Source organism: Chiloscyllium punctatum, chromosome 3 (assembly GCF_047496795.1).
Source record: "Chiloscyllium punctatum isolate Juve2018m chromosome 3, sChiPun1.3, whole genome shotgun sequence".
Classification (NCBI taxonomy): Eukaryota; Metazoa; Chordata; class Chondrichthyes; order Orectolobiformes; family Hemiscylliidae; genus Chiloscyllium; species Chiloscyllium punctatum.
Genome location: NC_092741.1, coordinates 120,906,866 through 120,930,272, shown reverse-complemented (window position 1 = coordinate 120,930,272; position 23,407 = coordinate 120,906,866). Strand labels below are relative to the sequence as shown.

At 42.2% G+C, this 23,407-nt stretch overlaps 1 protein-coding gene across 10 annotated transcripts in view; it reads left to right on the top strand.

Moving 5' to 3' along the window:
- Positions 1 to 23,407, top strand: part of sipa1l2 (signal induced proliferation associated 1 like 2) — a 682,609-nt gene that overhangs the window by 551,758 nt on the left and 107,444 nt on the right. For all 10 annotated transcript variants that reach the window (XM_072559738.1, XM_072559717.1, XM_072559727.1 and 7 more), the window contains one exon: positions 12,457 to 12,619. In XM_072559738.1, coding sequence (XP_072415839.1) covers positions 12,457 to 12,619 — 163 coding nt within the window. The remainder of the gene's footprint in view (positions 1 to 12,456; positions 12,620 to 23,407) is intronic.

The following is a 23,407-nucleotide window of genomic DNA, read 5'->3' as shown; positions in this document are numbered from 1 at the left end:
ATTTACTATCTATGTTAATGACCTAGAGGGGACAGAGTATAATTGACTTATTTATTGATGACACAAAAATAGGAGAAAGGGCATGTTGCAATGAGGACATAAGGAATCTGCAAAGGGAGATGGGTAGGCTGAGTGAGTGGGTTAAATCTTGACAGATGGGGTTTAATGTAGGAACATGGTAGGAAGAATCAAAAGGCAGACTACTATTTAAATGTAGAGAGGTTCCAAAAATGTGCAGCACCAAGAAACCTGGATGATCTTGTGTATGAATCACAAAACGTCAGCATGCAGATGTAGCAAGTAATTGAAAAGGCAAGTTGAATTTTGGGCTCTATTGCCAAGAGTTTGGAGTTTAAAAACAGGGAGAACTGTACAGGGTGTCGGTGAGGCTACACTTGGTGGACTGTGTATCGTTTTGGTTCCCAGTATTTAAGGAAGCTTATACTTACAATAGAGACAGTCCAAAAGAGATTCCCTAGGCTGATCCCTGGGTTGAAGGAGTTTAATTATCAAGAACAACTAAACAAGTTGCTTTTATTCATTAGAGTTTAGAAGAATGAGAGATGATCTTATTGTAATATACAAGTTCTGATAGCATTTGACAAGACAGATGTTGAGGAGTTTCCACGAATAAGGGTAATCTAGAATGAAGGGACATAGTTACAGAATAAAGGGACAGTCATTTAAAACTGAGATGTGGAAGAATTTCTTCTCCCAGAGGATAGTGGAAGTCAAATCACTGAAAGTAGTTAAGGGGAGTTGGTTGATAAATTTTTGAAAAGTCGGTGTAGACTGGCTGAAAGAGGATTTGAGGCCTGGACCTGATCAACTGATATCTTACTGAGGGTCCCGATGGCCTACCCCTGCTCCTATTCCTTGAGTTTATCACAGATATAAAGGGTCACAGCTTGAAGTGTATCTGAAGTACTACAACCTGCTCATTGACTGTCAGTTTAGGTTCCCACAGGTCCGCTCATTACAGCCTTGGTTTAAGCATAAACAACAGAGCTGAATTCCAGAGGAGAGGTGAGAGTCATTGCCCTTGACATCAAGGCCACATTTGACCAACAGTAGCATAGAGGAACTCATTCTCCTGCCTTCTCCCTGAAACCCTTGATCCCCTTATCAAATCAAGCCCCTATCTATCTCTTTCTTAAAGACTTGGCCTCCACAGCCTTCTGGCAGTGACAGTGAGTTCCACAGATTCACCTCCCTCTAACTGAAGAAATTCCTGCTTATCTAAGTTCCTTTATTCTGAGGCTGTGCCCTCAGGCCCTCGTCTCTCCTAACATTGGAAACTTCTTCTCTATGTACAGGGCATCCCAGTATTCTGTAAATTTCAATCAGATTCTCTTTCATCCTACTTCACTCTATCAAGTACAGACCCAGAGTCCGCAATCGTGCCTCATACAACAAGCCCTTCATCCCTGGGATCATTCTTGTCAACCTCCTCTGGACGACCTTCAATGGCATTTTATCCTTACTTAGATATGGGGCCCAGAACTGTTCACAATACTCCAAGTACAGTTTGACCAGAGCATTGTACATCCCTGCTCTGTATTCTGACCTTCTCAAAATGGATTTGCATTCCTAAGTGCCAACTGAACCTGCCTGTTAACCTTAAGAGTATCCTAATACCCTTAAGTCCCTTTGTGCTTCAAATTTCCAAAGCATTTCCCCACTTAGAAAATAGTCTACACTTCTATTCTTCCTACCAAAGTGTATAACCTCTCATATTCCCACATTGCCACTATCTATCTGCCACTTCTTTGCTCACTGTCCTAACCTATCCACGTCTTTCTGCAGCCTGCCTGCTTTCTCACACAACTTAACCGACCTTTGTGTCATTTGTAAACTTAACAATAATGCCCTCTGTTTGCCCAGATCATTAATGTATTATGTGAGTATTGTGATCCCAACATTGACCCCCAAAGAACTCTACCAGTCACCAGTTTCTACCCTTAAAGGGACCCTTTTATTTACACTGTCTGCCTTCTGCCAGTCAGCCAATCCTCTAGCCATGCCAGTACTTCATTCATAAAGCTATAGGCTCTTATTTAACAGCCCCCTGTGTGGCATCTTTGCAAAGGCGTTCTGATAATCCAAATATCCACCAGCTCTCCTTTGTCTAACTTGCATATTACCTCTAAGAATTCTAACATATTTTTAAGACATGACTTCCCTGTGACCAAGCCACTCTGCCTCAGCACTATTTTACCATGCACTTACATACTTGAATACCAAAATCCGACCAATGACTGAGGTCAGAGTAACTGGCCTATAATTTCCCATCTTTTGCCTCTGTTAAATAAGGGTGTTTCATTAGCCATTTACCAATCCTCAGGCACGCTCCTTGACTCCAGTGATTCCTGAAAGATTAGCCTCCACAATCTTCTCAGCCATTTCGTTCAGAACCCTGAGGTGTAGTCCATCCAGACTGGGTGAGTTATCCACCTTCAGACCCTTCAGTTTCTTCAGCAATATCTCCTTAGTGATAGATACTAGTCTACTTCTGTCCCCTGACTCTCCTGAAGTTCCAGTATGTTACTGGTGTCTTCCACTGTGAAGACTGATACAAAGTACCCATTCAATGCTTCCACCATTTCTTTGTTCCTCATGACTACTCATCCTGATTTTCCAACGTCCAATGAGCATTCTTGGTCTTATATATCAAACAAAAACTCTTGCAGTCGTCTTGATATTTCATTAGAGACTAAAAAAACTGCAGATGCTGGAATCCAAAGTAACACCAAGAGGTGGAGAAATCAATGTTTCAGGTATAATGTACTGATGTTGCCTGGCTTACTGTGTTCTTCCAGCCTCCTGTTTGTCCATTTTGATATTATGAGATAGCTTACCCTCCTGTTTTGTCTTCTTGCCCCTTATTGCTTTTTTAGTTGTCCTCGGGCTTTAAAGGCTTCCCAATCCTCCAGCTTCTCATTAATTTTCACCACATTGCATGCTTTTGTTTTGCTATTATGCTGTTCCTTTGTCAGCCTGGTTGCTTCATCCTCCCTAGGGATGAATTTCTGCTCTGCTTCCTGAATTACCCTGAGAAATTCCTGCTATTGCTGTTCCACTGTCTTCCCTACTAGGCTCCCCTTCCAATCAACTCCAGCCAGCTCCTCCCTCATGCCTTTACAATTACTTTTACTCGACTGTAATACCATTATATCTGATTCAGTCTTCTCCCTCTCAAACTGCAGAGTGAATTCTAGCATGTTATGGTCACTGCCCCAAGGTGTTCTTTTACCTTCAGTTTCCTAATCAAGTCTGACTCATTACACATCACCAAATCCAGAATTGTCTGTTCCCTAGTGGGCTCGACCAAAAATCATCTTGCCATCAGTGAATCCTCCATTGTAAACAACCTGGGGTTACCAGTGATGAGAAACTGAACTGGACATGCCATGTAAGTGCTCTGGCCACAAGAGCAGGTCAAAGGCAATGAATCATGCAGTAAGTAACTCACTTCCAGACGCCCTAAAGCCTAACCAACGCTCAATTTGGGAAAGAGATGTAATGCTGCCCACTTATTAAATGAGTGTAATTCAAGCACACTGAAAAAGCTTGACATCATCTAGAGCAAAGCAGTCTATTTGAGTGACACCACCACATTGACCAATGTACAGCAGCAGCAGTGTGCACCATGTAAAAAGTGCACTGCAGAAATTCACCAAGGCTCTTTCAACAATATCTCCCTTGCCCACAATCAATGCAGTATATAAGAAGATGGACGACCAATGGATGGGAGCACCACTACATGCAGCTTCTCTCCGAGCCATTCACTATCCTGTTTTTCAAATATATCACTGGGTCAAACTTCTGGAGCTCATTCCCGCAGCAATGTGAATAATACCAAATGGACTGCAGGCAGTACAGGAAGGCTGGCTGTCACCACCTTTTCCAGGGCAAATGGGATGGATAATAAATGCTGGTATGAATGAATAAAACAAAAAGTCAATCCCTGTCCATTTGTCAACAACAATCCTATGGACTCTTAAGTATTTTTTAATTCATTTAGTGGGATGTGGACGTCATTGACTGGCCAGCACTTTTTGCCTGCCTTGAGTTACCTTAATGAACCCTTGAAGACCATCTGCTGTGGGTTGACCTACAATGCCATTAGAGAGAGGATTCCAGGATGTTGGTCCAGCAACATTGAAGGAATGGTGATATACTTCCAAATCAGGATGGCAAGTCGCTTGGAGGGGGATTTGCAGGTGGTGGTGTTCCTATGTATCTGCTGCCCTTGTCCTAGATGGAAGTGGTTATGGGTTTGGAAAGTGCTGTCTGAAATATTTGGTGAATTTCTGCAGTGCATCTTGAAGATAGTACACACTGTTGTTACTGAGTGTTGGTGGTGGAGGCAATGGATGTTTGTGAATGAGGTGCCAATCAAGTGAACTGTTTTGTCCTGAATGATGTCAAGCTTCTTGAGTGTTTTTGGAGCTGTACCCATTCAGGTAAGTAGGGAGTATTCCATCACACTCCTGACTTGTGCCTTGTAGATGATGGACAGGTTTTGGGAAGTCAGGAGGTGAGTTACTCGAATCAGCATTCTTAGTCTCTGACCTGGTTTTGTAGCCAGTATGTTTATGTGGTGAGTCCAGTTGTACTTCTGGCCAATAATAACCCCCAAGACGTTAATAGTGGGGGATTCAGTGATGGTAACACTATTGAGTGTCAAGGGGCTATCATTAGATTGTATCTTATTGGAGATGGTCATAGCCTGGCATTTGTGTGGCCCAAAAGTTACTTACTACTTGTCAGTCCAAACCTCGATATTGTCCAGATTATGTTGCATTTAAACATGGACTGCTTCAGTGTCTAAGGAGTGGTGAATGGTGCTGAACATTATACAATCCCACTTCTGACCTTATGTTGGAGGGAGGGTCATTGATGAAGGAGTTGAAGGTGGTTGGGCCTAGGACACTACCCTGGGGAACTCCTGCAGAGATGTCCTGAAGCTAAGATGACTGACCTCCAACAACCATGACCATCCTCCTATTTGTCAAGTATGACTCCAATGACCGGAGAGTTTGCTCTGATACCCATTGATTCCAGTTTTGCTCCATGTCGAATGCAGCCTTGATGGCAAGGGCTGTCACTCTCATCTTACCTCTGGAATTCAGCTTTTTTATCCATGTTTGGACTAAGGCTGTAATGAGGTCTGGAGCTCAGTGGTCCTGGTGGAACCCAAACTGGATGTTGCTGAGCAGGTGCTGTTTGATAACACTGTTGATGACACCTGCCATCACTTATGATCGCACGAAGACTGATGGGCCAGTAATTGATTGAGTTGGATTTGTCCTGCTCTTTATGTATAGAACACACATGGGCAATTTCCCACTCTTCAGGTAGATGCCAGTATTGTAACTTGATTAGATTAGATTAGATTAGATTACTTACAGTGTGGAAACAGGCCCTTCGGCCCAACACGTCCACACCGACCCGCCGAAGCGCAACCCACCCATTCCCTTACATTTACCCCTTTACCTAACACTACGGGCAATTTAGCATGGCCAATTCACCTGACCTGCACATCTTTGGAATGTGGGAGGAAACCAGAGCACCCGGAGGAAACTCACGCAGACACGGGGAGAATGTGCAAACTCCACACAGATAGTCGCCCTAATTGGGAATTGAACCTGGGTCTCTGGCACTGTGAGGCAGCAGTGCTAACCACTAACTATACTGGAAGAGCTTGGCTAAGGGAGCGGCAAGTTCTGGAGCACAAGCCTTAAGTGCTATTGTCAGAATGTTGTCAAGGTCTGTATCCATTTGCAGTATCCAATGTGTCCAAACATTTCTTGATATCAAGTGGAGTGAATCAAATTGGCTGAAGACTGGCATCTGTAATGCTGTGCACCACTGGAAGAAGCCAAGATGGATCATCCACATGGCATTTTTGGTTGAAGCTTGGAGCAAAAGCTTCAGCCTTTTTCTTTTGCACTGATGTGCTGGGCTGTTCCATCATTGAGAATGGAGAGATTTGTCAAGTGTCTTCCTCCAGTGAGTTGTTTAACTGTTCATCACCATTCACAACTGTTATGGTAGGAATGAAGAACTTAGATTTGGTTTGTTGGTTGTGGGATCACTTGTCTCACAGGGTTGACACCTCATTTTCAGGTATACTTGGCACGGTGCCTGGCATGCCCTCCTGCACTCTCCATTGAACCACCATTGACCCCTTGGTTTGACGGTAGTGGTTGAGTAGGGGATATGCCAGGCCATGAAGTTTCAAATTGTAATGAAGTCCAATTCTGCTGTTGTTGATGGTCCACAGTGCCTAATGGATGCCCAGTCTTGGGTTGCTAGATTGATTTGAAATCCATCCCATTCAGCACGGTGTTAGTGCCACACAACATGATGGAGGTTATTCTCAGTTTGAAGGTGTGACTCCATCTCTACAAGAACTGTGTGATGGTCACTCTTAGTGATACTGTTATGGTCAGATGCATCTGCATTAAGGATGAGGTCATGTATATTTTTTCCTCTTATTGATTCCCTTACCACCTGCTGCAAACCCAGTCTCGCAGCTAGGTGCAAATGACTGTAAATGCTGGAATCTGCATTGAAGACAAAAATCTGGAAATCACCGTGGTCAGGCAGCATCCGTGGAGAGAGAGAGCAAGCTAATGTTTCAAGTCTAGATGACTCTTCATCAGAGCTAGCAGCTTTGATCAATGTAGCAGCTACGTTCCTTAGGACTTGACCACTCTGTCTGTTGTACTACTGCAATGCCACTCTTGGTGACAGAAATGGAAATACCTCACCCAGAATACGTTTCTTTCCTTGCCATCCTCGGAGCTTCCTTTAAGTGTTTTTCAACATGGAGAAATACTGATTCATCAGCTGAGGGAAGATGGCACTTGGAAATCAAGAAGTTTCGTTGTCCAAGTTTAATCTGAAACCACAAAACTTCATGAGGTCTGGAATCAATGTTGAGGACTCCCAGGGCAATTCCTTCCCGAGCTATGCCACTGTGCCACCATCTCTGCTGGGTCTGTCCTGGTGAACATTGTCTTTAAGGTATGATTCCATGAGTGTGACTGTGTCAGGCTGTTGCTAGCCTAGTCTGTGAGACAGCTCTCCAAATTTAGGCAGTAGCCCCCAGATGTTGTTAAGGAGGACTTTGCAGGGTTGACAAAACTGTTTCTGCTGCTGTCTTTTCTGGTGCCTATGTTAATACCAGGTAATCCATCCAGTTTCATTTCTTTGAGATTTTGTAGTGATTGATATGACTGAATAGTTTGCTAGGCCATTTCAGAGGGCAGTTGAGAGTCAATCACATTGCTGTGGGTCTGGAGTCATTCGTAGGCCAGATCAGGTGAGGATTTCCTTCTCTAAAGGACATTAGTGAACCAAATGGGTTTTTCCTACAATTGACAATGGTTTTATGGTCATCAGTAGATTTTTAATTCCAAATTTTTCTTTTATTGAATTCAAATTTCACCATCTGCCTTGGTGGAATTCAAACCCGGGTCTCCAGACCATTTGCTGAGTTTCTGGATTAATAGACCAGTGATAATAGACCATTGCCTCCCCCAGTTGTCATGACAGAGCCTCCAAACTGGCTTGGCTGCTTTCCAAAACCACCATTGCTGCTTCAGAGAAGGACTTCACAACCAAATGTAACTTGGAATCCTCAATTTTGCAATTTCTGGTACATGGCATGCAATAAACACTCTGGAGATACTAAAGTACATTGATGTGAGGGACTGTGAATATTACAGCACCTTTTTAAAAAAAATATTCTGACAACTTTCGGAATGACATACATATGATACATTCTACACTTCTGACAGTTAACAGTCTCAATCCTACTTATTGAGAAACCATGAACAGTCAGTTAGATTTAATTCTCATTAGTGATGGTGCTGAATGTGTAGCACCTCTTTATTCAAAATTTTACGGTGCAAAGGTCAGGACATGGGAACAGAGGTCGGCCACTTTGGTTCTCAAATCTGTTTCACAATTTTTTTATTCTTTTTCGGTTAAGTTAATTTACTGACCTTGTTTTCATAATTCTTGCTGAACTAAAATCTATCAATCTCAACTTTGTAAGTTTCAACTGACTCGCTGACTCAACAGCGTTTGGAGGAAAGAGTTCTAAATTTCTGATTGTTATCGTAACCATACAAATACTCAATGAATCCTCCACTGTCAATACCACAGGGTTACCATTGACACGAATCTGAACTAGACAAGCCATATCAATTCTGTGGCTACAACAGCAAGTCAACATCACCACTGAAAGACAGCTTCAGTTTTGAGATTCTACTTGCGTACTCCCATCTACAAAGAAATCATTCCTCTCTCACTAATCCTCAATTTGATCATTCTTTAATCTTTACTAAAGAAAATACAAACCCTGTCCACATAATTTGATTTGATAATCTAATTATTTTTGTATCCCACTGACATGCTGGTGAATCTGCCCTGCATCCCCTTCAGGATCAATATATCCTTTACCAAATGCCTAGACTAGTTGGACTAGTGACCAGTTAAATTAATTGTTAGTATCATCCCAATATTTTCATAAATATTCATCTTTCATCCACTTTATTTTCTTGTTTTAACTGAGTATTAATGGTACAAGCAGACTGGTGCCATCAGAAATATCTGCACAGAATGTTAAGAGCATAACTACATTTGAAATGTTAAAATTCTAACACCGGCAATCCTAGTAACACAAAAATCTTTGAAATTTTGAGAACAATTTGCTGCCCTAGTGAATGGTTACAAAGTACGCTCCTGTTGGACCATTTAGCTGTCATTTCGATTTTGTTATTCTAATTAATGTTAGTGAACAGTTTAATAGGACAGCTATTTAATAGTGGTCAGTGAATGGGAAAATTTACCCCAGCCAGACAGTTGTTTTGCAAGTTGCGCATGGGAACTTGTGGAATACCCATTGTAGCACATTCCAAAGGAATCGCTTGGAAAATTGAATTTTCCTCTGGGCACATTTCTATGCTTGAAAATCTCAATGTCTCCATAGAAATTGAAGATTTCGGATGATTGCAATGAAATTAAGTAGAACTGTAATGTAATACGTAATATAACTCCTGAGTAACTGCTCAAGTGAACTTCGTATTTACCTGGCGCACTCCTAAATACACAACCTCTGGACCACTTAAAACTCCCAGAGCCTGATCTGACACCCCTGAGATCTGACTGTGTCTCCCTAGATGCAACACTCACCCCCAGTGACCTAACATACCTTCCCTCCTACCCCCAAACTGATCCTTGAATCCCGACCCCATCAAAGGACCAACCTGTCACCTCTACCACTGAACCCAAGCCCCCTTACACCTGACATCTCACCTCTCTCCAACCTGTTCATGTGATTTTCTCCAGCCCACCCTGAACCAACCCTGAATGCTTACACCCCCACCCCCAGCTACCTTGTACCCTGGCAGTCTACCTTCCTGGTACTTTATTTTACTCCACAAAAACAAAAGCAGAATTTGCTGGAAAAGTTCAGCAGATCTGGCAGCATCTGTGGAGAGAAATCAGAATTAACATTTAGGGTCCAATGACCCTTCTGCAAAACCCTATTTTACTGTATCTGATCAAGAATAACAGTGTTCTGATTGGAGAGAATGCAAGAGTGAGGTTAACATTTTATGTCTGATTGTTGATGATACCTTCTTGTTTGCATCAATGCATTTATTTGTCAGACTCACTGTTTTGATGCATTTTTCCACTATGTATTTGTGAAAGTTGATTTTCAACTGAAAATCAGCGTGTGTCTTTGCCTAAGATTTATTTTCTTTATTCATGGGATATGTACAACACATTGAATGGAAATAACGGAATTGGTCTCAGAACTGGTGTATATTCGATGGACTGAATAGCTTCCTTCTGTTTATGACAATTCTATGATTTTCTAGGTACTGAATCATTTAACACATTAGAGAGACTACATGAACATAAACTATTTTTAGAACAAGTAGGTATCTAAACACTGAGACAAGAATCAATGACAAGAATCTAGTGACATTTTAAAACAACTACAATATTCTCCAAAGATATTTTAGGTTGACAAGAAACTATTGCAGATATTAATTGCGTCCATAGGACAGTATCTTCCGCTTGGTAGTGTAGTAACACTTGTGAGAAAGGTCAGGATACACTACCACCAATGGGAAACCCCTCTAGATCATGTGCAGGTAGTCGCTTAATGAGTCACCCAGTGACCTTTCCACTTGGATCACTACCCAGGGGGACAGCAAAGATGCCCCATTTGAACCTGCCAGCCATGGCAATCACTATGATCCACAGCACCACATCAAAGGCTGTTGGCAGCATGGCTTTCAATGATCATACCCCTGTCCAATCCATGTCCCTAATTATTGCACTGTTTGAAGTCCTGCTTCTTCCCAACCCAGAATATAGGTCACTCCATTTTACCAGTGAGAAAGCTGCTTGTGTTCTTGCCTGACAGGATTAATCATGACAGTGGCATGAGAAGACTTTAATTAGTTATTAATTGGCCACTTAAATGTCTCAATTGGTAGGGTGAGTAAATCTTCCCTGGAATTTAATTCCTGTGGTGACAGAAAGACAGCAGGGGTTCCCCTGATACCAACCCACCTGTTTAACTTCACCTTTTGTGACCTTCCCAGCCATTTTTCAGGAGACTGTCCACAGTATTTTCTGCTGATCAAAATCTAAATATCCACATAAGTACAGTCTGTTCTGGTATAATGTAATAGTTCTGTCCTCATGCGATCCCACGTTATATGATAGTCATGTAATAGCTGCACCATTTAAACCAGTGGGACCGGATCATGTTATAGTCAATACAGGTAAGGAAAGTTCATGTTCTACAAATTCTAAAGTCTAAATTCTTCTTTTGTGTTATAGCCAATTCTCATTGAAGAAACTTATGTTATAACAGAATCAACTGAAACAAAAATAAATTATTTAAATCTGCTTGTAAGCTTCTGAGATGTAAAATATTGAACATCAAGTTCTGGAAAAAATTATCTTACTTTGTATTGTGTACTCTATAAAGTCTTACTAACTTTGAAAGCCTCAGTGCATATCTAAACATCCTCTCTCTGAATAATATATAGAATTAATGATTTCCAATTATAAGTGATTCTATAGACAATAGACAATAGGTGCAGGAGTAGGCCATTCTGCCCTTCGAGCTTGCACCACCATTCAATATGATCATGGCTGATCATCCTTAATCAGTATCCTGTTCCTGCCTTATCTCCATAACCCTTGATTCCACTATCCTTGAGATCTCTATCCAACTCTTTCTTAAATGAATCCAGAGACTGGGCCTCCACTGCCCTCTGGAGCAGAGCATTCCACACAGCCACCACTCTCTGGGTGAAGAGGTTTCTCCTCATTTCTGTCCTAAATGGTCTATCCCGTATTTTTAAACTGTGTCCTCTGGTTCGGCACTCGCCCATCAGCGGAAACATGTTTCCTGCCTCCAGAGTGTCCAATCCTTTAATAATCTTATATGTCTCAATCAGATCCCCTCTCAGTCTTCTAAACTCAAGGGTATACAAGCCCAGTCGCTCCAGTCTTTCAGCGTGTTTCTACTTGTGTTTTAAGTAATCCTGTATTAGGACAACTGCCAGTAAATTTTCCAAGCAATCATTCATATGGATCTTTAATCATCCTTTATGCATTATATACAAGCAAAATGTTGGAGTTCTTATTGTTGTGCTAACTGGCAAGGGGCCTCCATTTGTTATGTACAAAAAGATGCTGAATAAAAGCTGGCCACACAGTTGTACACAGTTCTGACCAACAGAATGTTTAGTCATTCTATTCCGTCCACCAACTTCAAACAAATGGGTTAAAAATTGACAGTGCTCTCTCAACCCTTAATATACTTGAGCTCATTCAAAATTCTTATGGCCCGTATTCTAACTTGCACCTAATCTCTGAACTCACTTAGCTATGTCAGGCAGTGCATTAGTTTTAAAATTTGACTCCTTGCTGTCAAATTCCTACATGGCCTCATCTCTCTTATATAACCCATAATTTTAATGTCTTTCTCTCTTCTCTGTTAAGATCCTCATAAACCTATTTCACTGTCACCTTCTGTGGCTTAGTTTCAAACATTGCATGATAACACAGCTGTAAAGAACCTTGGAATGTTTTACCCCATAAACACTGTATTGTGCAGGATGTAGTTGATTGAAGAAAGGTTCCTAAAATGCAAGAATATTGTTGGACTTTAAAAAAAATCAACTTTACAGTGAAATAAATACTCCTTATTTGTAGATAATGCAATCACCTGTTTTACTAAATATTAATTTACTTAATGCTAGAGATTAAGCTTTCACTTGATAGAACATTGTACTGTACTTGCATGTATGTATATCATTCAACAATTGCAATCACCAGGCGCAAGCATAGAGCTCAGTTTAATTGCTGTTATTCACTAAATACTCATGTCATCTTTTCCTTCTCTAGGAGACTGTATGGTGATGTAACAGAGCTATCAACTTCTAGCCAACATCAGGCTTCAGCAGAGGACCTGAATCCTATCAGTAAACCGCAGCAAACATTTACCAAGGAGGAGTTTCTGAAGCTGATGCTGCCAGACAGCCCTCCTTTGGAACAGAGAAGAAGGAAGGTTAGCCATCTCTTTAGTCTGTGCACCTGTCGGGGTTAATTCACAAGACATGACCACTGGTTTTATTAACAAAACTCTAACTGACAGACAGTTTGAATTTGAACAATGCTATGCTTCTACAAAATCACTCCCAAGGATGCATTCTGACTTCACTCCAAATATACTAACAAGTCTAAGACTTCAGGTCAATCAAATCCATAATATGGTTGGCAGCTCTTCCTGTTACATTCATGACATGCTTTTCACAAGCACCCAGAATGGAAAACTTTTTTTACTTATTATCAGTACTAAATGCAATTCACTACTCACTAAAAATACTGTTGTTGTGTTGATTAATATGACTACAGTTAGCTGCATTTGTTAGGTTAAAGGGGACTGACCCTACTTTCCATCCAGTGACTAACAGGACTGTAGCTTCCATGCTGTGTTTCACCCAGCTATATTCATTGGAACAGTTTACAAGGAAATCTTTTGTGAACTGCACAGATTGTATGTGTGGAACAGTTTAGCAACAACTTGCTCTTTGTATAGTAAAATGTCCCAAGGCACAACAAAATGCTGTTGAGCCAAATAGGAGATGATGGAGCAGGTGACCAAAAGCTTCACCAAACAGGGACATTTGGAGGAGTGCCTTACTGTGAAAAAGAGAAATTTAGGAAGCTTTGGGCTTAAAAGCTGAATGCACAGTTGGGTGAAGGAACTGAACAATGCATAAGGTACCAGAATTAAAGGAGTGCAGGTATCTCAAAATGGAGGGGGTTGTGGGGTGAATATAGAGAGAGAGGTTCAAGGAAGTAATGAAAGAATGTAGAGGGGCGTGGAGTTTTGAACATAAGGATTAATTACAAAGAATCAAGCATAGTTGGGCAAGAAGCCAATATAGTCAAGTACTGGGGATATGGTTGAGCAGGATTGCTGAGAGTTAGGATTCAAGCAGCAGTTTTAAATTCATTCTAAATTAAGTTTCTAGAAATAAGTTACCATTCCTGGATCAAAATCCTGGAATTCCCTCCCTAACAGCTTTGTGGGTCTACCTACAGCACATGGACCACAGCAGTTCAAGAAGGCAGTTTACCATCATCTCCTCGAGGGCAATTAGGTGTGGGAAACAAGTACTAGCCTAGTCAGCAGGACCCATGTCCAATGGTTGAATAAAAGAATGCCATATAGAATTGGGACAGAGTAACAAGTAGTGTTTCCATCTAATCATTTTCATCAGAACTAGAAAATATTAGAAATGAACATCTAAGGCATCCTAATATTGAATGGAAATGAAATTTGGAGTTACTTTCTACATTATATTTCCCTGTGGAACACACCGGGCAGTGAAAAAAGGCAAAAAGAAAATTATTTAAGTGGTAGCTCTGTAGAAATTCACAGAGGATTTCTCTCTGCGAATACCTGTGAGTTATATTGTTCAATTCCTCACTGCTCATATCATTATGTATGCACCACACCTCTGTGGTGTTGTGCTATCATGCCTTCACCAGCAGCAGAAATACATGCCCCTGCTGGTACATTCCAAGATTTCTACCACCAGCATCATATTTAAAGTCCATTAGTGCACCAAGTCAATCATTGTCAGGCACGAATAACCCTTCATAGTACACATAGTTTGAGGGAAATGGTAAAGAACAGTGTCTAAGGTGACATAGTTAACACCTAATTAGAAATGGAATATAAAATTCGTAAATGTATTGCTACTTCCATCACCATCGGTCTGATCGACTGTCATCATACCTCCACCTACAAGAATGAAGTACAAAGGCTAACCAACCTCAGCATCATACCATGTTAAAACCCAACTTAGGGAGTACTACTTTTTTCACTAACACAGTACAGCAAAACATTTTGTAATTGTTTAATGCAGGCACATCACATGTTGAAAAACCTTTGAACGAGTGAAATCATTCAATTTTACTGAACAAAAGGAAAAATGTGAAGAAACAACAAAAAAGGCTGAATTTGCTTCAGGGGCAAAAAAGGGGTTCCTTGCCTTTGAACAACAATACATTCACAGTGAATGATTGATCACTTCATCCAACTTGCACCTATCGGAACTGGGTGTCAGTAAAGTCCTGTTTGGCTTATTGAGCCAACTCTGTATCAATCTGTCATGCTGAAGATGATGTTCACCCTGCTCACTGTCCTCATCTTCCTCCTCAGAATGCTGCTGCCTCTCTCCTATCTCTTCAGTATGCATCACAGTCTTTACTTGGCTGCTGCATTACTGCAGAGCATGAGATGTTAAAATTGTGCAGTACACTATGTCTGGACTTCTTTTTCTTTATTCATTCACGAGAGGTGGGTGTCTGACTAAGCCAGCACTATTGACTAATTACCCAGAGGGCAGTTAAGAGTCAACCACATCACTGAGAGTCTGGAGTAACGTAAGCCAGACGAGGTAAGGATGACAGATTTCCTTCCCTAAAAGACATTAGTGAAACCAGATAGGTTTTTATGAAAATCGATAATAGCTTCATGGTCATCATTAGGCACTTAATTCCAGGTCGTTGCCTCCCCTAATCTGTACTGTGAGGACACCTTCCCAGACTATTCCACCTCAGAATCTTCTCTTCAGGAGGCTAGTTATCTGCTCTGGCTCTGGTGGAAGAATGGATTGCTTGTATGATTGCTTAAGGGAGACATTGTTGCAGAGAGTAGCAGGTCAGTGGCCAGGAGTTCTGCAATGAGAAACTCATCTATTGATTCACCAGTGCCTGCCCACCATCGACAAAGTGCATATCAGACCTGTGATGGAATGAATACACTCCACTTGCCTGAATGAATGCAGCTGGAAAACCACTGAAGAAACTCCAGGACAGAGCAGCCACTTGATTGACACCCCATTGACCAGCTCTAATAGCCATTCTTTCTACCACTGACAGAGAGTGACAGCATTGCGTATTATCTACATGATACTCTGCGTCAACACACCGACATTCCAAATTGGATCTGTATCAGTGTTCCTTCATTTGAGTTGGGTCAAAATCCTAGACAACGACAAACACAGAAAATAAAAATCTAGACCTGCAGAAAAAAATCGACAAATTTACACAAAGTAACAACACAGAAGCACGAATAAAAAACTTATCTGACACTGAAAAAGCCGTCTTAGTAAGAGGGTTAAATTACAACTGCCAGGATGCGGACAAGAAAGATTTCTTAGCAGCTTTCGAAACAACACTAAAAGACAACCAACTCTCAGAAGAAATCCAACAATCCATCAGACAAGTAGTCGCACCAACATTAAGCAGAAAAAGGAAGGAAACATACTCAATACACAAGAAAGGAAAGCACTGGAAAAACTTAAAAAGAAAGATAAAAACATTGTTATCCTACCTGCAGACAAAGGACGTTTACAGTCATTCTAAATCGAAGAGACTACATTGAAAATACAAACTCACTACTTACAGATACCAACACTTACCAACAAGTGGCGATAGACCTGACCCCACACCTAGAGACCCGAATCACAGCCCTACTCAAAAAACGTCAGAAATCTGGACAAGTAAATAAGACCGACTTCCAAAAAATGAAACCAGACTGATCCAACACACCATGCTTCTACGGATTACCCAAAATTCACAAACCAGGAGCCCCCTCAGACCCATAGTCTCGCTACCTGGAACACCAACTTACAGATTGGACAAGGAGCTACACCAAAGACTAAAAGACTTAGTAGAAGGTTCACGCCACTCCATCCATTCCACCCAAGAATTTCTGAGGACCATCAAAGACACTAAGATAGAAGAGGATGAAATAATGATCTCCTTTGATGTAACAGCCCTGTTTATTTCAATCAAAATTAACCTGGCCAAGGAAATACACCTGACTACACTATTAGAAGACCCAAGGACACATACACCAAACACCACTAACTTCATCAACAAGGAGAATATCATCAAGATAGTGGACCTATGCCTTACCACCCACTTCACCTTCAACAACAAAACTTACAGACAAACTAATGGAACACCCATAGGATCTCCGATGTCAGCGTTCTTAGCAGAGGCAGTAATGCAGAGTCTTGAGCAAACAGCTCTGTCAATCATCCAACCCAAACTCTGGGTCTGCTACATGGATGACACCTTTGTCATCACTAAATGAAACAAATTAGAGGAAACATTCAAGACCATCAATAATACCCTTACTGGCATAAAATTCACTAAAGAGGAGGAAAATATCAATAAACTGCCATTCCTAGATGTCATAGTAGAGCGAAAAGCCAATGGGGAATTTCAAACCAGTATCTACAGAAAAACAACACATACTGACCAAATATTGAACAACAGAAGCAATCATCCCAAAACCCACAAACGAAGCTGCATCAGAACATTATTTCAATGAGCCAACATACACTGCAGCACAGAGGAACTACGCAGAGCAGAGGAAAATCACTTATATTGTGTATTCAAATAAAATAGATACCCAGTGAACACAGTCCGCCGATTTCTCAGGAACAAACCCAAACAAACAGACAAAACACATCCAGAAACCCTAACCACTCTCCCTTACATCAAAGACATCTTGGAAATGACTGCCAGACTACTCAGACCCCTTGACATCATGGTAGCCCACAAACTCACCAACACACTAAAACAGCAGCTATTGAACTTGTAAGACCCTATACAGACAATGAGCAAAACTAACATCATTTACAAAATACTGTGCAAGGACTGTAACAAACACAACATTGGACAAACAGGCAGAAAACTAGCCACCAGGATACATGAACACCAATTAGCCACAAAATGACATAACCCTCTCTCACTAGTATCCTCACATATGGACGAGGAAGGACACCACTTCGACTGGGCCAATCCATCCATCCTAGAACAAGCCAAACAAAGACACGTACAAGAATTCCTAGAAGATGGTAGTCCAACCGGAACTCTATCAACAAACACATCGAGTTAAACCCCATCTACCACCCCCTGAGAAAAGGAACAGGAAGTAACATCACCATAGGAAATGCCATCGCCAACCCAAAGAAACCCAAACATATAAATAGAAGGCAGAAATTTTCAGCATTGCTTCGCATGAGGTCCACTGGAGATGTTACCTAGTAAGGTAACGAAACGTCTGGAAATGAACCTTTCAGCTCAGTGGGCAAACCTACATCCAAAAGATGTTATCTATCTCAGATTTAAAATGCAGCATCATATGTCATTTATGGAAGCGGGTTCCCAATCTCTACCACTCTCTAATGCATGTGTGCTTTCAAACATCTCTCTTGATGGTCTGGCCTCAAATGTGGACTTTGCCCCCTAGTTCTAGAATCTCCAACCAGTGGAAATAGTTTTTTCTTTATCTTAGAATTAGAATATCCTTTATTGTCACGTGTACTCCATTGTAGAAGTGCAGTGAAAAGCTTTTTCAATGTCTCTGCCTTAACGTACAAATATCGAGGTACAAATCTTGGATACAGAAGAGGAATTAAAAAGTAGTTGCATTACTTTACAGAGTTTAAGAAATAAGTTAGAAAGGGTTGACTTTACAGCCAGGTAAAAAAAAATTCAAACAAACATTACATTGTAGCACATGGTCTGACCATCCCTGCCAGACTTCAGTCCAACAGCCGTCCCCACTCCAATCCAAGTCTCCAGTTTGCTCAATACTGGCACTCAGCTGCTCCAAAGTAAGTTCCAGGACTGCCTCCCCTGTGCCGGTCTCTGCCCGCGCCTGCTGCTGCTCCAGGATTTACCTCCAGGCTAGGAGAGAGAAAAGAAATAGATAAACAAAAAAGAACAGGCAGACCAGAAGAGCTCCGGCAGGAATGTCTTACTCTGCCGTCATTTTATCTTGTCTTTTCCTGTTGTTTTCCAAATCACCCAGTACCCTTTTATATTCTAGAGAGAACATACCCAATTTTTATAATCTCTCCTCATAACTTAACCTCTGAAGCCCAGATATCATTCTTGTAAATCTATATTGTACTCCCAATATATCCAGCCTAAGGTGTGGTACCCAGATCTGCTCTCAATACTCCTAATGGGGTCTAACCATATCACTGCAGCATAACTTCTCCGTCCTTATACTCCAGTCTTCTAGATAGAAAAGCTAGCATTCCATTAGCTTTCTTGATTATTATCTGTACCTGTTTGTGACACTTTAAAGATTTACACCTGAACCCCAAATTTCTTTGGACATTCGCTGCATGTAACTTCATACTATAAAGAATTCTGATCTTTCCTTTTTTCAGTCCAAAATGGATAACTTGATTGTAACTTTGCAACTGGAATACCTCTGAGATACTGCATATGTTTTTGCTGCCCATCTTCACACCTTAGGATGACAAATCAACAGTGTGCAGAATTTGTTATTTAAAGTATGTTCCCACAGGCAATCATGAAAGACATGCATTCCAAATAACAGTTTCAGTGATTTATATCACATCCTCCCTGAGGTACATGCAGATGAGACTAGACAGATTCCTATCACTTGTTCACAGGATAGATCCAGTGATATATTTCAGATATGACCATGGATGTAAGTATATGCATCTTATTTATATATGTAACACAGAATAAATCTGTAAAACTATTGGACAGATGGAAGACTGAGACTTATCACCTCCTCCTTAGTCCTCAATTATACCCCCTCCAAACCTATCCTGGTGGTTAAACATACCTACTGTCTCCTAGACTTCTAAGCTAACCATATGAGGACTTAAACAAGACACCATTTTTCTAGGTGTGACCGTGCGATTGTGCTGTACAGCCAAATTTGAGTATTCTTAATTTTAGATTACATTTTCTATCAGTCTCACCTGAAAGCCCCACTTGTATTCAGTAAGGCCTAGTCACATTCCCATGATGCATCCACAATGACCTCCAGTTTCTTTTTGGGGCCTCATTAGCTTTAGTGGTTACTTCTGAATGGTTCCATCACAGCACTAATTCAATTCATTAACAGTCATGGACACTGAAAATCCCAACACAAAGTCCTGCAAAGGTCCAATCATGAGCTGTCCCCATAGACATCCAATACCTTCGACACTACGGGCAATTTAGCATGGCCAATTCACCTGACCTGCACATCTTTGGACTGTGGGAGGAAACCGGAGCACCCAGAGGAAACCCACGCAGACACAGGGAGAATGTGCAAACTCCACACAGTCAGTCGCCTGAGGCAGGAATTGAACCCAGGTCTCTGCCGCTGTGAGGCAGCAGTGCTTTTACCGTTTTCAGCTTCCAGACATCTATGTCCTCTTCACAACTTATTTTCCAATCTATCTATGTATCCTCAGATTTAGCAACTATATGTTTGGTCTCTTTGTCCCTAACATTGATCCTACTGGTGACCACTCATAGCATCCTACCAACCCCAAAATGGCTCATTTGTGCACACGCTGTACTGCTTATTAACTAACCAGTCCTCTCTCCATGCTAATATGCTACCCACTACATCGTGAGCTCTTATTTTCCGTAGTAGCTTTTGATGTAACATTTTTCCAAATGCTTTCTCAAAGTCTAAGTGCAGTGCATCTACTGGTTCCCCTATATTTATACTTAGAGAAAGTGAGGACTGCATATGCCGGAGATCAGAGTCAAAAAGTGTGGTGCTAGAAAAGCACAGCCGGTCAGGCAGCAGCCAAGATGCAGGAGAGTTGACGTTTCGAGTATAAGCTCATCATCAAGAATGTGGGGGGTGGCAAGGGGGCTAACAGATAAATGGGATGGGGTGAGCTGGGAGAAGGTAGCTGGGGGATGCGAGAGGTAGGTGAAGATAGGGGGTGATGGTGATAAGTCGGAGTGCATAGGTGGGAAGGAAGATGGACAGGTAGGAGAGTTCAGAAGGGTGGTGCTGAGTTGGAGGGCTGGATCTGGGATAAGGTCAGGTGGGGTAGTTCAGGAAATCGACATTGATTGGAAGGTCACAAGGCAGAAGATGAGGTGATCTTCCTCCAGGCACAGGTGGCTAGAATTTGGTGGTGGAGGAGACCCAGGACCTGCATGTCCTTGGCGGAGTGGGAGGAGGAGTTGAAGTGTTCGGCCACAGGGCGGTGGGTTGTTCAGTGCCCCAGAGATGTTCTCTGAAATGTTCCACAAGAGGCAGAGGAGACCACATCGAGAGCAATGGACACAGTAGATGAGGTGCAGGAAAATCTCTGTTGAATGTGGAAGAATCCTTTGGGGCCTTGGATGGAGGTGAGGGGAGAGGTGTGGGTGCAGGTTTTACACCTCTTGTGGTAGCAAAGGAAGGTGCCGGGAATGGAAGGTAGGTTGGTGGGAGGCATGGACCTAACAAGGAAGTTGCGGAGGGAACAGTCTCTGCAGAATGCAGATAGAGGTGAGGAGGGAAATTTATCTCTGGTGATGGGGTCTGTTTGAAGAAAGCGGAAATAGCAGAGGATGATGTGTTGTAGCCAGAGGTTGGTGGGGTGGAAGGTGAGGACAAGGGGGGGTTCTGTCCTTGTTGCAATTGGAGAGGTGGGTTCAAGGGCGGACGTGCAGGAAGTGGAGGAGGTGCACTGGAGGGCATTGTTGACCATGTGGGAAAGGAAATTGCGGTCCTTGAAGCAGGAGGCCATCTGGAATGTTCTGTGGTAGAATTGGTCTTCCTGGGAGCAAATGCGGCACAGCGGAGGAATTAGGAGAAAGGGATAGCATTTTTACCGGAGGCAGGGTAGGAGGAGGTGCAGTCCAGGTAGCTGTGGGAGTTGGTGGGTTTGAAGTGGATGTCCGTGTTGAGTTGGACACCGGAAATGGACATGGAGTGGTCCAAGACGGGGAGGGAGGTGTCCGAGATGGTCCAGGTGAACTTGAGGTCAGCGTGGAACGTGTTGGTGAAGTTGATGAACTGTTCAACCTTCTTGTGAGAGCACGAGGTAGCGCTGATACAGTCATCGATGTAGTGAAGGAGAAGGTGGGGAATGGTGCTGGTGTAGCTGCGGAAAGTGAACTGTTCTATGTACCTGACGAAGAGGCAGGTATAGCTGGAGCTCATGTGGATGCCCATGGCTCCCCTTTGGTCTGGAAAAAGTGGGAGGATTCGAAGGAGAAACTGTTGAGGGTGAGGACCAGTTCAGCCAATTGGATGAGTGTGTCAGTAGAAGGATACTTGTTGGGCATTCTTACCCAAATCTCTCAAACTTGACTGCCCCAGTCGACCCATCATCTCTGCTTGCTCCTGTCCGGCTGAACTTATCTCCACTTACCTTGACACCGTCCTGCCCCCTTGGTCCAGGATCTCCCCACATATATTCGAGACACTAGCTACACCCTCCACCATCTCCGTGACTTTCAGTTCCTCGGCCCCAGTGTCTCATCTTCACCATGGACTTCTAGTCACTGTACACATCCATCTGCCATAATGAAGACCTCCAAGGCTTCCGTTCCCTCCTCTCCTGCCGAACCAACCAGTACCCTTCCACCAACACACTCATCCGATTGGCTTAACTGGTCCTCATCCTCAACAATTCCAACCCCGTTATCACCCCCACATTACTGATGAAGAGCTTCTGCTCGAAACGTTGACTCTCCTGTTCCTTGGATGCTGCATGACAGGCTGTGCTTTTCCAGCACCACACGTTTTGACCCTATATTTACACTGTTTGGTACTTACCTCAGAGAACTCCAATACGCTGGTCAAACATAATTTCCCTTTCACCAAACCATTTTAAATTTTGTCAGTATTCACACAGGAAAAAGACAAAGACAATGTTGTTGAGGAGAACATTGTGATGCAGGCTATGAGACTAGATGGGATTCAGGTTCATAAGGAAGAGGTGTTAGCAATTCTGGAAAGTGTGAAAATAGATAAGTCCCCTGTCGGATAGGATTTATCCAAGGATTCCCGAGGAAGCTAGGGAGGAGATTGTAGAGCCTTTGGATTTGACCTTAATGTCATCATTGTCTACAGGAATAGTGCCAGAAGACTGGAGGAGAGAAATTGTTGACCCTTGTTCAAGGAGGGGAGTAGAGTCAACCCTGAAATTATAGACCAGTGAGACTTGCTTCGGTTGTGGGTTAAGTGTTGGAAAAAATTGTAAAAGATAGGATTTTATAGTCATCTAGAAAAGAATAATTTGATTAGGGATAGTCAACACGGTTTTGTGAAGCATAGGTCATACCCCACAAACCTTAATATGTTTTTTGAGAAGGTGACCAAACAGGTGGATGAAGGTAAAGCAGTTAAAGTGGTATACATTGATTTCAGTAAAGCCTTTGATAAGGTTCCCCATGGTAGGCTATTGCACAAAATATGGAGGCATGGGATTGAGGGTGATTTAGTGGTTTGGATCAGAAATTGGCTAGTTGTAAGAAGACAGAGGGTGGTGGTTGATGGGAAATGTTCATTCTGGAGTTCAGTTACTACTGGTGTACTGCAAGAATCTGTTTTGGGGCCACTGCTGTTTGTCATTTTTATAAATGACCTGAATGAAGGCATAGAGGGATGGATTAGTAAATTTACAAATGACACTAAGGTTGATGGAGTTGTAGACAGTGTGGAAGGATGTTGCAGGTTACAGAGGGTCATAGATAATTTGCAGAGCTGGGCTGAGAGATGGCAAATAGAGTTTAATGTGGAAAAGTATGAGATGATTCACTTTGGAAGGAGTAACAAGAAATCAGGATACTGGCTCATGGTAAGATTCTTGGTAAGGTGGATGAGCAGAGAGATCTCGGTGTCCATGTGCATAAATTCCAGAAAGTTGCACCCAGGTTGAAAGGGTTGTTAAGAAGGTGTATGGTGTGTTGGTTTTTATTGGTAGAGGGATTGTATTTTGGAGCCATGAGGTCATGTTGCACCTTGTCAAAGGCATTCTTGAAGTCCAGATAG